Source organism: Nuphar pumila, chromosome 13, assembly GCF_984573655.1.
Source record: "Nuphar pumila chromosome 13, dmNupPumi1.hap1.1, whole genome shotgun sequence".
Taxonomy (NCBI): Eukaryota; Viridiplantae; Streptophyta; class Magnoliopsida; order Nymphaeales; family Nymphaeaceae; genus Nuphar; species Nuphar pumila.
In genome coordinates this window covers 53,105,289-53,118,338 of record NC_143261.1, presented here as the reverse complement: position 1 = coordinate 53,118,338, position 13,050 = coordinate 53,105,289, and the positions used below count along the sequence as shown (strand labels likewise).

The 13,050-nt window shown below is 36.0% G+C and overlaps 1 protein-coding gene across 1 annotated transcript; it reads left to right on the top strand.

The window, feature by feature from the left end:
* Positions 1-1,879: 1,879 nt before the first annotated feature.
* LOC149818401 (protein NOI4-like) lies at positions 1,880-12,820 on the top strand. Its single transcript, XM_089984999.1, has 3 exons — positions 1,880-2,024; positions 11,935-12,126; positions 12,492-12,820. The coding sequence occupies exons 1-3, from the start codon at positions 2,019-2,021 to the stop codon at positions 12,534-12,536; spliced, it is 243 nt and encodes an 80-aa protein (XP_089841125.1). The 5' UTR covers positions 1,880-2,018; the 3' UTR covers positions 12,537-12,820.
* Positions 12,821-13,050: the final 230 nt, after the last annotated feature.

The following is a 13,050-nucleotide window of genomic DNA, read 5'->3' as shown; positions in this document are numbered from 1 at the left end:
CCCTATGTGAGGTTTTCTCTCGGCTGCGAGCCACCCACATTAGGTTTACTCGGTCTGTAGGTAATCCGGTTATCACATAACACATAATAATAAACGCCGACGGTATTTTTTACAGAATGCGAGGTTCCTTCGCGTACCTAAAAGAGTAATCAAGACAAAACAATTAAACTAACTTGCTAACTACTGATTTAGGAATAAATGCTTATGTCATAGTTTAATTCCCTTATTGGTTAACTGCTTAGTTGTTTAGATGCTTATCGTTTGTTACTTATTCCTATTGTACTTAGTTAGTTATTTCAAATGTTTCTAACTGTTCCATCATGCTACAATTAATTATGTTGTTATGTTAGTTAGCCTTGTTGATATCTGAATGCATGTTAATACTGCTTTGTTTTCATAAATGTATGGTTGAAGATATCACCTCACCAACTCGCAAGAGTGCTGACCCTGTTTTATGGAGATACATGTAATGACTACTAGGGTTCTATCGCGACGACTGCACGACAGAGGCTTGGGACCCACACTTTGAACTTACGCGATCTTGGCAATTGTTTTGGGAAATCCGCTTTTTGGTTTTTGAGAGACCCTTTTATAAATGAGTAATGTATATCCTCGTTCTCATTTTGTAAATTAAATATGGAATGAAATGTTTCTTTTTGTTGTTCATCCTTTAACTCGCTCAAAATTTTCAACTGATTTCCCTTATGTTTTTTTCGCTTGTATAATGTTTAAAAAAAAAAATCTTCTAAAAATCTAAGGATTTTACAAGTTGGGATTTTGGGGCGTTACTTGAATCACCCGATTTTGATGCATAAATGTGAATTTTTTAAGGTTTTAAAATAAATGACTCATAATCTTCATAATTATTCAAGCATTAAAAAATTACATTTTTTCATCAAAAATAATAATCCAATGGTTGATTCCTAGCAAATTCACCATGCTAAGCGCATCCACATGGTTGGATTTGAAAAAAAAAGTTGAAAATGCCATATTTATAGTTCTCATATTCTAGTTACTCTCTCTCTCTCTCTCTCTATATATATATATATATATATATATATATATATATAGAGAGAGAGAGAGAGAGAGAGAGAGAGAGAGAGAGAGACTAGAATGAGAACTAATGTGTGAATCGCAATTTTTATGATTTTTTATTTTTTTTCTTGAATCTAACCATATGAATGTGATCTACATGTTTGGTTTCATAAGAATATGTTCTTGAATGATCGTTTTTGATGCATAAATGATATTTTTTTAAGGCTTTAAAATCAATGGTTCATATTCTTTATAAATATTCAAGCACTCAAAAATCACATTTTTTCATAAAAAATACACCGATTCCTAGCAAATTCATCATGCCGAGCACATCCACATGGTTGGATTTGCAAAAAAGTGTTGGAATGCTCATATTTTGGTTATGATATTCTAGTGATACTATATATATAAAGAGAGATATACACGATTTTTTTAGTTTTTTAGTTTTTTTCTCAGGAATCTAACTGGTGATCATCCATTTTTTATGCATAAAGGATGCATAATGGAGATATTTTTAAAACTAGTTCTCATATTTCAGTTCTCGTGACTATATATATATATATACATATATAATATTTTTTATCATATATATTATTATTATATATAAATATTATATGTATATATATTGGGTAGGCTGGCCTGAACCGGGCTTTTGGCCCGGCCCATCAATTGACCCAGGCCAGCCCGGTCGGCGGTCGGCCCGTTGCCCACCCCTACGCTAAGGAGGAAGTTGTTCCCAAGCTAAATGAGGTAGAGGCGCATGGTATTGTTGCGCTTGGAGGTTTTCCCAATTTTAGGGGGCAAGGGACAAGGGGGTTAGCTGAGAGGGCTCATGCTGTCTGACTCAGACCACCACCCGCCAAGACGACTCCCTGTATACTCTCTCTCTCTTTCTCTCTCCGTTCCGTTCCGTTTCCATTGGGGGGAGAAAGCCAGCCCATCCCGATCGGCGATCGTCCTCATCTCTCTCTCTCTGGGAATTCATGACGGTAAGATTTTTTCTTTTATAATTCCTATTAATATTTATTGATTCTATGGAGGGGTATCTTTTTTATTATATTGAATCCATTATTGGTCATCACTGTACGAGTCTCTCGAAAATTTGATGCATTTTGCCCTAATTTTGCTTGGTTTTTGTTTGCATCGGGATTTGGCCTTTCTGGATGCGTTTTTTTTCGTAGGAATGATCGGAATCTGGCGGTTGGGATTTGGGTTTGATGAGGATTGTTGATCTTTTTTTTTTAAATAAATAAGAACTCCTCGATCGGGTTATTTTTGTTTTTTAGAATTAGGATTTGATTGCGTGTGTTTTTTTAATTATTATTGGAGAATGTCAAAATCTTGAGATTTTTTCTTTTTTTTAAGGTTGATTTTAAATGCTTGTTTATTTAGCCTCTACTTTGTTGGGTTTTGAGGCCGTGGGATTAAATGTGGCTGTGATAATCATCTTGTTGCTGTTATATATGTATATATATTTATAGTTTGTGTGAGCTGCAGAGAATAGGTTAAGATTCGGTGTTCGTCTTTTTTGGTTGATGGAGTCTGATTCATTATTGTGGATAGTTCTTTGTTTTTCTTTTGCTTTCTATCAGGTTCACTGTAGAAGTTTTTTGTTTGGGTGGTGTGTATTGCTCATTCGGCTAAAACCTGTTTCTCCTTTTATCAATTTCTTAAGATGCTTGTTCTGTTTCGACCAATTCAATATTTTCCTTTTTCAATGTGTTTCTATCTTCTAGTGTGGTGGATATAACGAGCAATCTGCAACTTTATCTAAATTCATGTTGGTAGCTTAAACTAAGACATTTTTTATGGTGATATATCTATTCTAATCTATTTCGCTAGCGATTTCAAAAGGCAATGTCATGGACAGTTTTGCTCCCTTCTTAATTTTTTTTCCTCCTAATCTCTTCCCTATTTTCATGCAGTACAATTGTTCTTCTTGGCTTGGATTTTTCTTTATGTTTTTTTTTAAAATCCTGGAAAAACATGACTTCTTCTGGAGACATATCAGGTGCCTGTAAGTGTCACATGATATGTCTTATTCTTGCTTTTTATGTTCTAGATTCTTTTCCACCTTAAATGATCAGTAGATTCAAGTACAGATTGTTTCATAAAATGAATTCCTTGGACTTTTTAGTTTGGGAGTTGCATGTTTTCTTTTTCTATGAAGTTCTCCTATACTAAATAAAATGTTTATTTATCCTTGTTTGTATTTTTTCTTTTCTCTTTGTATCTCACAGAAAAGAAAGTATTTGATTTTGATCCTTCAAGTTCTAGGTTTTCAAATCAATTAAACACTTCTCTGAATTTATTTTATGCTTTCATGCTCTCTCTCTCCCCCGTTATTATTTCCTTCCTTTTGTTACACAAATTAGATATATCATATTCTAATGATCACTTTGTTTCTATTTGTACCTTTATTACATATTAACCATATTTGTTCCAGTAATGGTCTACATTTTCCTGTACTTTATCTGTTGAAAAAAGGTAACATTTTTGGATTTTCTATTTTTCTTTTCAAATTTTGTGTGTTTAGATGAAAACTTTTTCAGTATAATGGTCACTGGGTCTACATACATGGAGGATGAAATTTACTTTTATCAATTGGATGGTGATCTCATTACTTCATTTGATTGTTTTCCTTTCAATGTTTGCTAATTAATTGCATATTGTAGCAACAGCATTCTCTTACTTTTGCTAATTAAACTCCTCTTCACTATGCCTTATGCGTTCTCTTACTTTAGGTGCGCCAGGTTTGGCTTCTTGCCATACTTGTGATTACTATAGTTAATAGTTTTAATGTATGTTGATTACAACTAGGCCTGTGGCCACATTCGGTCATGGCAACTTACCGTATGTGATAATGACTTTGAGCTGGAACCAGTTGGGTCATGCGATTGCGTCACATGCAACTTGACTTAAAAGCATAATGATTAACGTCTCTCTGTTTCAAGTTGGGGACATGGTCTACGATCATTGGCATGAACCAATACATCCAGAAATCAAGAAATTTACAAGTGAAATTCATTATCAGCTATATATTCACTTGGTGGTACTATGATTTTCTGTTGCAATTATTCATAATAGACATTGATATTTCAGAATTTTTTTCTTTATATTTTGCATCATTATGATGTTAGTGTAGTAGTGTTGAACCCATTTATTATAAAGCATAAGCATACAGCTCTAAAACTTGTTGTTTGATGGGTAATCTATCCATTTGCTATCAACCCTTAACAGGGTCTTAAGACTACTCTGAAATGTGGGTTTGTCTCTTGCACATAGTCAATAAAAATGGTTTGTAGAGAATTAGAATCTCACTTCCCTAGAATTTTCTTCTAAACTAATATTTTAACCTTCCTAATGTCATGGGATGGTCGGAACTAAATGTTGTAGGTCAAGATGTTCTTGGGAAAAAAGGTGAACATCAACTTTGACGGGCTAACCTTTCAGTTAGATTTGTTTGACCAGCAGAATTCCTTGATCAGCTCTAGTTCATTATTGGATATTAAAAATGAGGGCTTAAACTTGTCTTGCTGATATTTGACATTCAGCTTACCTTGAGCTTGCTTTAGAATTATCTATGCATTTCCTGGAATTGTTTTGAGTGAAATCTAAAGTGGGATGCTCAATTCTCAAGTTTATGTTTCCTAGCTATGGAAAACATGTTTTTTTTTCTCTCTTTTCCTGGGGACATCTATTTTCTATATCCTCTCTTTTAGTTCGAGGACTGTTCTACTACAACTTAGCATTGAGGTTCATCTTGATTTATGCTTACAGAACATGTAACTTTTTGTAGATGCTTCTTGTCTGTTTCATGATTAAAATATCTAAGATTAATAATTTCTTCGAAATAATTGAAATCGATGCTGCTAATTGGTAAAATTTGGAGATGAAGCACAAGTTGGGAGGAGAAAGCTGTATTAGACAGAGTGCACTTGTGTTTGTACTTAAGGTTTGGATCCGGACCTGGATCCAAACTCCCCTTGTGTAACATGTCCAACTAATATTGGACAAACTTGTAAATACTGTAACTTATTAGGGCTATTTGCATTATATAACCATGTATTAGGTTTTACATTTTAAGTATTGAAGAGATCACAATTTTTCTTTTATGGAAAAACATGATTAGTTGCAGCCCCATTCCCTTTCTTCTCTGCGGCTTCTTGTTCATCGATTCTGGATTATTCTCACATGGTATCAGAGCAGATCTGATCTAAGGGCTGAAGGTTTTTCCATCAGGTACGTCCCTAAGAGATCTCACTCTCCTCCTTATCTCTCTTCTCTCCATTCACTGTTCTGTGTCTTTAATATTTACTCTTCATTCTATTCTTCTCTAGTTTTCTCTAGATTATGATTCTGTTATTCAGATCTGAAACTGAGCATCACGATTTCTATCTTTCATTCCAGGGATTTTATCAATTACCTCCAAGATAATGGGATAAATCGTAGAGTATCTTGCCCGCATACGCCCCAACAGAATGGAGTTACAGAACGGAAACACCGTCACATTGTGGAAAGCGCTATGAGCATGATGTACGAAAGTCGTACTCCCATAAGACTCTGGACAGAGGCTTTTCACTCTGCTGTTCACATTATTAATCATCTGCCCATGAAGCTTTTAGAAAATACATCACCTTATTTCATCCTATTTGGGAAACATCCTGATTATAATGAATTAAATTTTTTTGGCTGCATGTGTTATGTTCATATTGACTCTTCTCTGCGAAACAAGTTTCAGGTTAAGGCATCAAAGTGTAGATTTGTCGGATATGCATATCATCACAAAGGGTACAGGTGTTATGATTCTGACAGCAGACGAATCAAGATATCTAGGAATGTAGTTTTTGATGAAAATGATTTTGGAGATAGAGAATATGCTTCTGCCCAAACCAATATGAATGTGCTATTTTATGATCCATGGCTCAGTGGAGAGCTCTTTCCTGCAACCAACAATGAGTGTTCTTCCTCCTGTGCTCAAGGAACATCCTGTCAAGATGGAAGCAATGACATACAAGAACTTGAAATAGAACATCCTCCAGAGATTAACACATTTGCTGGGCAAGTTTATAAGAGAAGAGAAAGGGACTCACTCTTGACTCTGGATGATATTGAACAAGAAGCACCTATGTTTCATTCATCCAATGACATTACTTCTCCAATTTCTAATACAATAGCCATTCCGATCAGACGATCTGAAAGAGCTCGGCATCCTATTGAAAGGTGGGTCAGTTATGAGAATTTCACCATGGACTTTCAGTTATTTTTGTCACAGATTGAGGAAGAGACCGAGCCTAGACATTTTCATCAAGCCATTAACTCCAAAAAATGGATTCAAGCTATGAATGGAGAGATGGAAGCTTTGTACCAGTGTCAAACATGGACAGTTGTCCCTCGACCTCTAGATAAGAATGTTGTTGGGTCATGATGTGTCTACAAAATCAAATACAAACCGGATGGGAGTGTTGAACGATACAAAGCTCATCTTGTAGCAAATGGATTCACCTAAGAGTTTGGACGAGACTATGATGAAACCTTTAGTTCAGTTGTGAAAATGGGTACAATTCGCATTGTTCTTTCATTGGCTGTAGATTATGGTTGGAGAATAAGTCAGCTAAATGTGAAGAATGCCTTTCTTCATGGGGATTTGAAGGAAGAAGTATACATGAAACAACCGTCAGGATATACAGAAGGAGATTCAAAGGAGTATGTATGCAGACTAAATCGAGCACTCTATGGACTGAAACAAGCATCTCGATCTTGGTTTGAGAGTTTCTCCCTAGAAATTCAAAGACATGGTTTTTATCGATCACAATTGGATCACTCCCTTTTTATTCTTCGAGGTAAGGAGTTTAGTACCTTCTTGTTGATATATGTTGATGATATAATTATTACAGGAAGCAGTGATAATCATGTTCAAGAAACTAAAGATCTTCTGAATCAAAGGTTCAAAATGAAGGACCTTGGAAACCTTCAGTACTTTCTTGGAGTAGAGGTGGATAATCAAGAAAATAAACTTACTTTGACCTAGCATAAATACACCCTGGATTTGTTAGAAAAGGGTGGAATGAAAGATTGCAAGCCTCTTGCTACTCCTAGTGTGCTTAAACAGAAACTAAGTGTGCAAGACGAAGACTTGTATCATGATCCCACCAAATATCGGAGTCTAGTGGGAATGCTTCAATATCTTACCTTTACCATGCCCGATATCACATATTCAGTCAATCAAGTTTCTCAATTCATGCATGAGCCAAGGATGGGACATATGGATACGATAAAAAGGATATTGAGGTACTTGAAAAGTACTGTTGGAGATGGACTCTTGTACACCAAAAGCAGATCCATGAATATTGCTCATGACATCATTGCTTATTCAGATGCGGACTGGGCTGGGGATCCTGATGTTCGAAAGTCAGTTTCAGGGTATGGTGTTTTCATTGGTGCTAATCTTGTTTCCTAGAGTAGCAGAAAACAGAAGGCAGTGGCTAGATCTAGCACGAAAGCAGAATACAGACCAATGGCTGTTGCAACCGCAGAAGTGACATGGACTAGACATTTGTTAACAGAGTTAAAGGAGCCGATTGCTGGTTGCTTTCTTTTTTGTGACAACCAAAGTGCTATTGAAATATCTCTTAATCTTATTCATCACAGCAAGACCAAGCACATTGAGATTGATCAACATTTTATCAGACAGAAGATTGAGGAAAAAGAGATGGAGCCTCATTATATTAGAACATAAGACCAAGTGGCCGATTTGTTCACCAAAGGACTCACAAAGCACCGGTTTTGGTTCCTAAAGAGCAAGTTGTCCATGATTCAAAATCATGCACAACTTGAGGGAGGCTATTAGACAGAGTGCACTTGTGTTTGTACTTAAGGTTTGGATCCGGACCCGGATCCAAACTCCTCTTGTGTAACATGTCCAACTGATATTGGACAAACTTGTAAATAGTGTAACTTGTTAGGGCTATTTGCATTATATAACCATGTATTAGGTTTTACATTATAAGTATTGAAGAGTTCACGATTTTTCTTTTATGGAAAAACGTGATTAGTTGCAGCCCCATTCCCTTTCTTCTCTGCAGCTTCTTGTTCATCGATTCTGGATTATTCTCACAAGCTGTACCTGTCATTAATAATAATTATAATGAGCATATGAAAAGTTGAATAAAAGTTTCAAGAGAACAAAATGCATCAACTTATAATAATATACTACTACAAACTAATGGAACATGTATTAAAATCCCTGGAACACGCACACTAGATTGCTTTCTTGTGAACTTCAAATTCTACTGCGGAGACATGAAGCTTAGAAATTCACCTTTTAGTTGAGGAACACACGTGTTTGCAACTTGATGAGCTGAAGGAAATGTGCAAAGAGCAGCATGCTTGGAATTTCTCATGAGCATAATGACAAGTCACCTCCATATAGATTATGCGCTGAATATTTTTTGTTATCTACATCAGATTGGCTATCTAAGGAACTAGAGCTGGTGGATCCATATACACTAAAAGCATATAGAATTGTACTCCTGAGATATTCCATTGCCGGGAAAAATATTTGTGACTATTATCACGGAGTCATTGAGCCATGACTTGATACCTACAACATGAGATTGAAAATCCACATATTGCTTATCCAACAATTGCCTAGGAAGACAGAGGCATCGGTTTAACTTGTGATTTGCGGTGCTTGCATATTCTGCTTGTGTGTATGCCTGTAGTTGAAGAGATGAAGTTAGCAGAAGTGACCTTATTTGTACTGATTGCATGTTTTTCTTGTGCATATGCTTGTAATGGAAGAAATGAAGTTCGAAGAAGAGGCAAAACTTTGGAGAAGGATGCTCTTGATATATCTAGCATCTCAGTTTGCATTTATGACAACAGAACTGGAAATGAAACAACTTGCCATATGGGATGGATAATAGAATTAACATCTAAACGTGCTGCCTGATTCTGTATTTGACCTAGGAGTCCTTGTTGATTAGAGAAAACTTCTCCAATAAACAGAGTTGCAATATCAAGTATCAACCATCTTGCCATTAATAAGCTGGACCCTGTATTACCATATCGGTTCTGTGCAAGTATCCCCTGGTTGAATGTCCAAAATCTCCATATCTTGAAATATGAGTTAGGTTCTCAAACTTTTCAACCTGGGTACTTGGAGATTCTTGCTTCATGCAGATAGAAGAATCTTTATATTCTCTATGGAAATAAAACCAGCATTAAACCAATAGAATAACCAATCATCTGAAGCAAGTGAAACAAACACAATTGGTCTTTGTAGGACTATGCAAAACCTCTTTAGGTAACATTTTAACTGAGTGTATCTTACTAAGCTCATCGATCTTGCTTGAGACTGCAAAAACCTCTATATAGCTAGCTATCAGGAGCAAGAGAATGGTCAGGAATAGGAGCACAAGGCCAAAAATGTTAGGGAGACCAATTCTGGCTCTGCCTGTATGGCAGGAGCAGCTAGTGCACGTCACCTTGTGTTGGGATGTTGTAGGTTCAAAGCCCAATGATATAGTCTTTTAACTGGTAGGGGTCTGCCTAACCCCAGCTTGCCTTTCAAAAAAAAAATGTTAGGGAGAATCTTTACACCTTGACAATGCATAAATATTAGAAAGCTAAATTAACTTGAAAAGTTACCTATTGAATATATATGCATGTATGTATTAATTTATATTGCTACCTTTCATATTTATGTGCATTTATCTGATGTAGTCCTAACGTGTTTAAACGTACACATAATAGGCTATGTGATAACTACTCTTTTATAAGAAAGTGAAAGGGCAATTTACATATAGGCACCTAGCTTATGTCTTAAAGCTTTTAAGATAGGCACTATCTTTTTCTATGTTACTTTTTCTTGCTAAAGTTACTTATTTGGCCTTAACTGTACTACAACTACAAAAAGTGATATTCAATCATTTAAAGACAAGAAATGTTTAAGGTGACATTTTAAAGAGTCAACTAGAGTGAAGTGATGGAAAAGGTAACTTAAGGCAGTCATATGAGCAATTTGTTGAAAAAAGAGGCACCTATCTGAAAAGTTTTAAAAAGAGGCAGTTAAATATAATTTTGCCATAAGTTAGGCACCTATACATAAATCTCCCAAAGTGTAACCTAGAGTTGTGATGATCATCTTTATGAATAGGTATAATGCATTATTTATTAGTGGTAGGTGACTAGGTGTACAATTATAGGAACACAATCATTTCCCATTCTCTGGGTTGTGAATTAAAGGTGGGAAGTGAACTAAACATAGGACTGTGGTCACCATGCTATAAAATGAACAAACTGGATACATCCCTTAAAAAAATAAAATAAAGAAAAACTTCCCAAGGTGATTTTCCACTAAGGAATATATTCTTGATTCTTTGCACTCTGAAACATGTCCTAGGAAAATGAGGACAGTGACAGCATTACAGCCTTAGAGAGTGTTGCAATGAAGGAGATTTGAGCACAACTTGTTTGACTTAGCTATTTGTGCTTCCAGTGAACTAGGATATATACCTTTTCTACATTAATGTTCTATTAACAACAGGAAACTCATGGTTCTCTTCCTTTTGTTTCGAATAAATGTTCATTCCATGGTAAGAATAGCTACAAAAGATTATGCTGTTGTATTTTTTTTTCTCAATCTATGGCAACCTAAAACATGAAACAATCTGTGGACTTCGTCAAACCTTGAATTATTATTTTTTTCTTTGTGTCAATCTTGTTTCTGTTCTTCCATTTCTTAATCCATGAAAAAGTCTACCACTTAACACCATTCTCTGTTCCCCCATCAAGCAACCATCTAGCATCATGAACCTTATTTTGGAGGTGAGTCTACCAGCCTTTCTGAATTCAGGCCAAGCCAATTAGAAGATGGGCTTTTGAGTCACTGAAGTAGTTCACTTAGGAATACTGAGTGTCAATATCAATCCCCTTATGCATGACATAGTAAAGATATTTGTTGTTTTGAATGTAATACTACGTTAGCATCTTCTCCCATGCCACCTGCCATGTAGAACTCAACCTGCTTAAAGCCTTCAGGAGAAATTTGTGATTTTCATCACTGATGGATCTGTACCAACAATAGATCATGAACTTGAGGTCTTCTGGTGAGCCATGAATAAAGCATAATTCAAACTGCAACAGTAAATGATTCTCAGCAACTTCATGGGTAGAGGAAACTTTTAGTTATAATATAATGTCCAAGGCTTTCAACAACAACATTTTCTCGTGTGGTTTAGTTGAGCACCATCACCAATACAACAAAGTGTTAACTAAATCTTAGCTGTTTTGCCACATTCCCTCACCGAGTAGTGTCAAGTAACCGAATGCCTTTCCTCATTTCTTTCTGGATGCTGAATAATTCAGTATCCTACATTTCTGATGTCTGCTGATCCATTGTTTAGGTGTTTAGTTGACTTTAATTATCCCTTTCTAAATGAAGAGCCAACTTTCTCTTAGATGGCATGGTAATAAAGCAAGGTTGTTGAGATGATATGGTTGGTTTAATAAGGTTTTCTCTGTGGAAGAGAATTATCTTGAAATCAGGAGATCCCATGTCACAAGAAAAGATATTAGCAAGTAATCATCAAGACACCCTTTACATTGTCCAATTCTTTTGGACAAAAAGTATGGAATGTACTATAAGCAGCAATGATACACATTCTGATGCTTATTATAACTAGAAATAAAGACCATTTGATTTCTGGTAACATAGTTTCTTGATCTGTTGATGATGATATGATGGCACACGCCACACCTGTGCATACTGATTCACTTATTCGTGTATACACATGCGCACATACAGAAAAATGTAGTTGCTTGTCTATCCGTCTTTAATTCTCTATATTGGGATCGTTTCCTTAGTTTCTTTTGCTTGTTCATTGATTGCATCAGGACAAAGGTAGGCCATTGCCCAAGTTTGGAGAATGGGATGTCAATGACCCTGCGTCAGCTGAGGGATTCACTGTGATCTTCAACAAGGCAAGAGATGAGAAGAAAACAGGTGGAAATGTGCGCGGGGGCAATTCTCCTGCGAAGGACGATGCTGCCTTTAAACAAGGTGGTTATGCTAGCAAGCCAAATACGGTAAGATTTCATTCAGCCTTATTTAGCATACACATTGTTTAATAGAGCTGGGTAGGAGTGCTCTTTCTCTCTCTGTGGGATGTTGCTGGGAAGAGAATGCAGTGAAATATATGTATTGCTTGTTATAAATGCCACTAGCCATATGAGTTTGTCTAAAATTTCTATGGATTTTGATGTCAACTGAAGTCCAATATTAGTAAGCCCACCAGTTGTCTTTGTAGGCTACTTTAAAAATACATCAGGGTCCTTCAGATCAGATATTCTTTATCTGATATTTGTTGTGAAAATATACCTAAATGCTGTTCTCGTTAACTGGTTGACCCAGATATTGTGTTGCTTGTGATTAACTTTTCTGATGGATGCAGAAAAAATGGTTTTGCTGCATGCAGCCCACATCTGATGAGTCCTGAAAGCAATGCTCATAAATGTAAAGCAGTGAACAACTTTTACGTCTAGTTGGATCTTGTGAACTTCTGGATCAAAAATGAAAAGAAGAAAAAAAACAGCAGCCTTGTTCAGTTGTCTACTGGAATTCTCTAGTGTGCTTGAATTGTGTTTTTTCCAGAGTGTTTGGGAAAGATGAATGGATAAAATTTCTATACTGGTTATATATATGTGAGGAAAATATACTCTAGGATGAACAAGATCAGTTTTTTTTACCTTCATTTCCTCTTGAAGATCCTGGTTTTGTGGCACATATCCATATACTCTTGGATGATTGTCATGGCGTTTTTTTTTATTTGGCCTATTCTGTTGAAAAAAGGAGAAACCTTCTCTCTCTCTCTCTCTCCTCTCTCTCTCTCTCCCTCAATTTATTTTTTTGGATAATGGGCAAAAACCACCTCGTTCACCAAGTTCATTGCCGTAAAACCCTTGGTGCCCCTTTACCTACCAGGGAGTGTACCCAGCTTCAGCCTCACAGCA

Bases quoted from the DNA above. Each gene is read 5' to 3' on its own strand.
- LOC149818401 (XM_089984999.1), top strand. The intron at 12,127-12,491 runs GTAAGATTTCAT...TGATGGATGCAG, and splicing joins ATGCTAGCAAGCCAAATACG to AAAAAATGGTTTTGCTGCAT.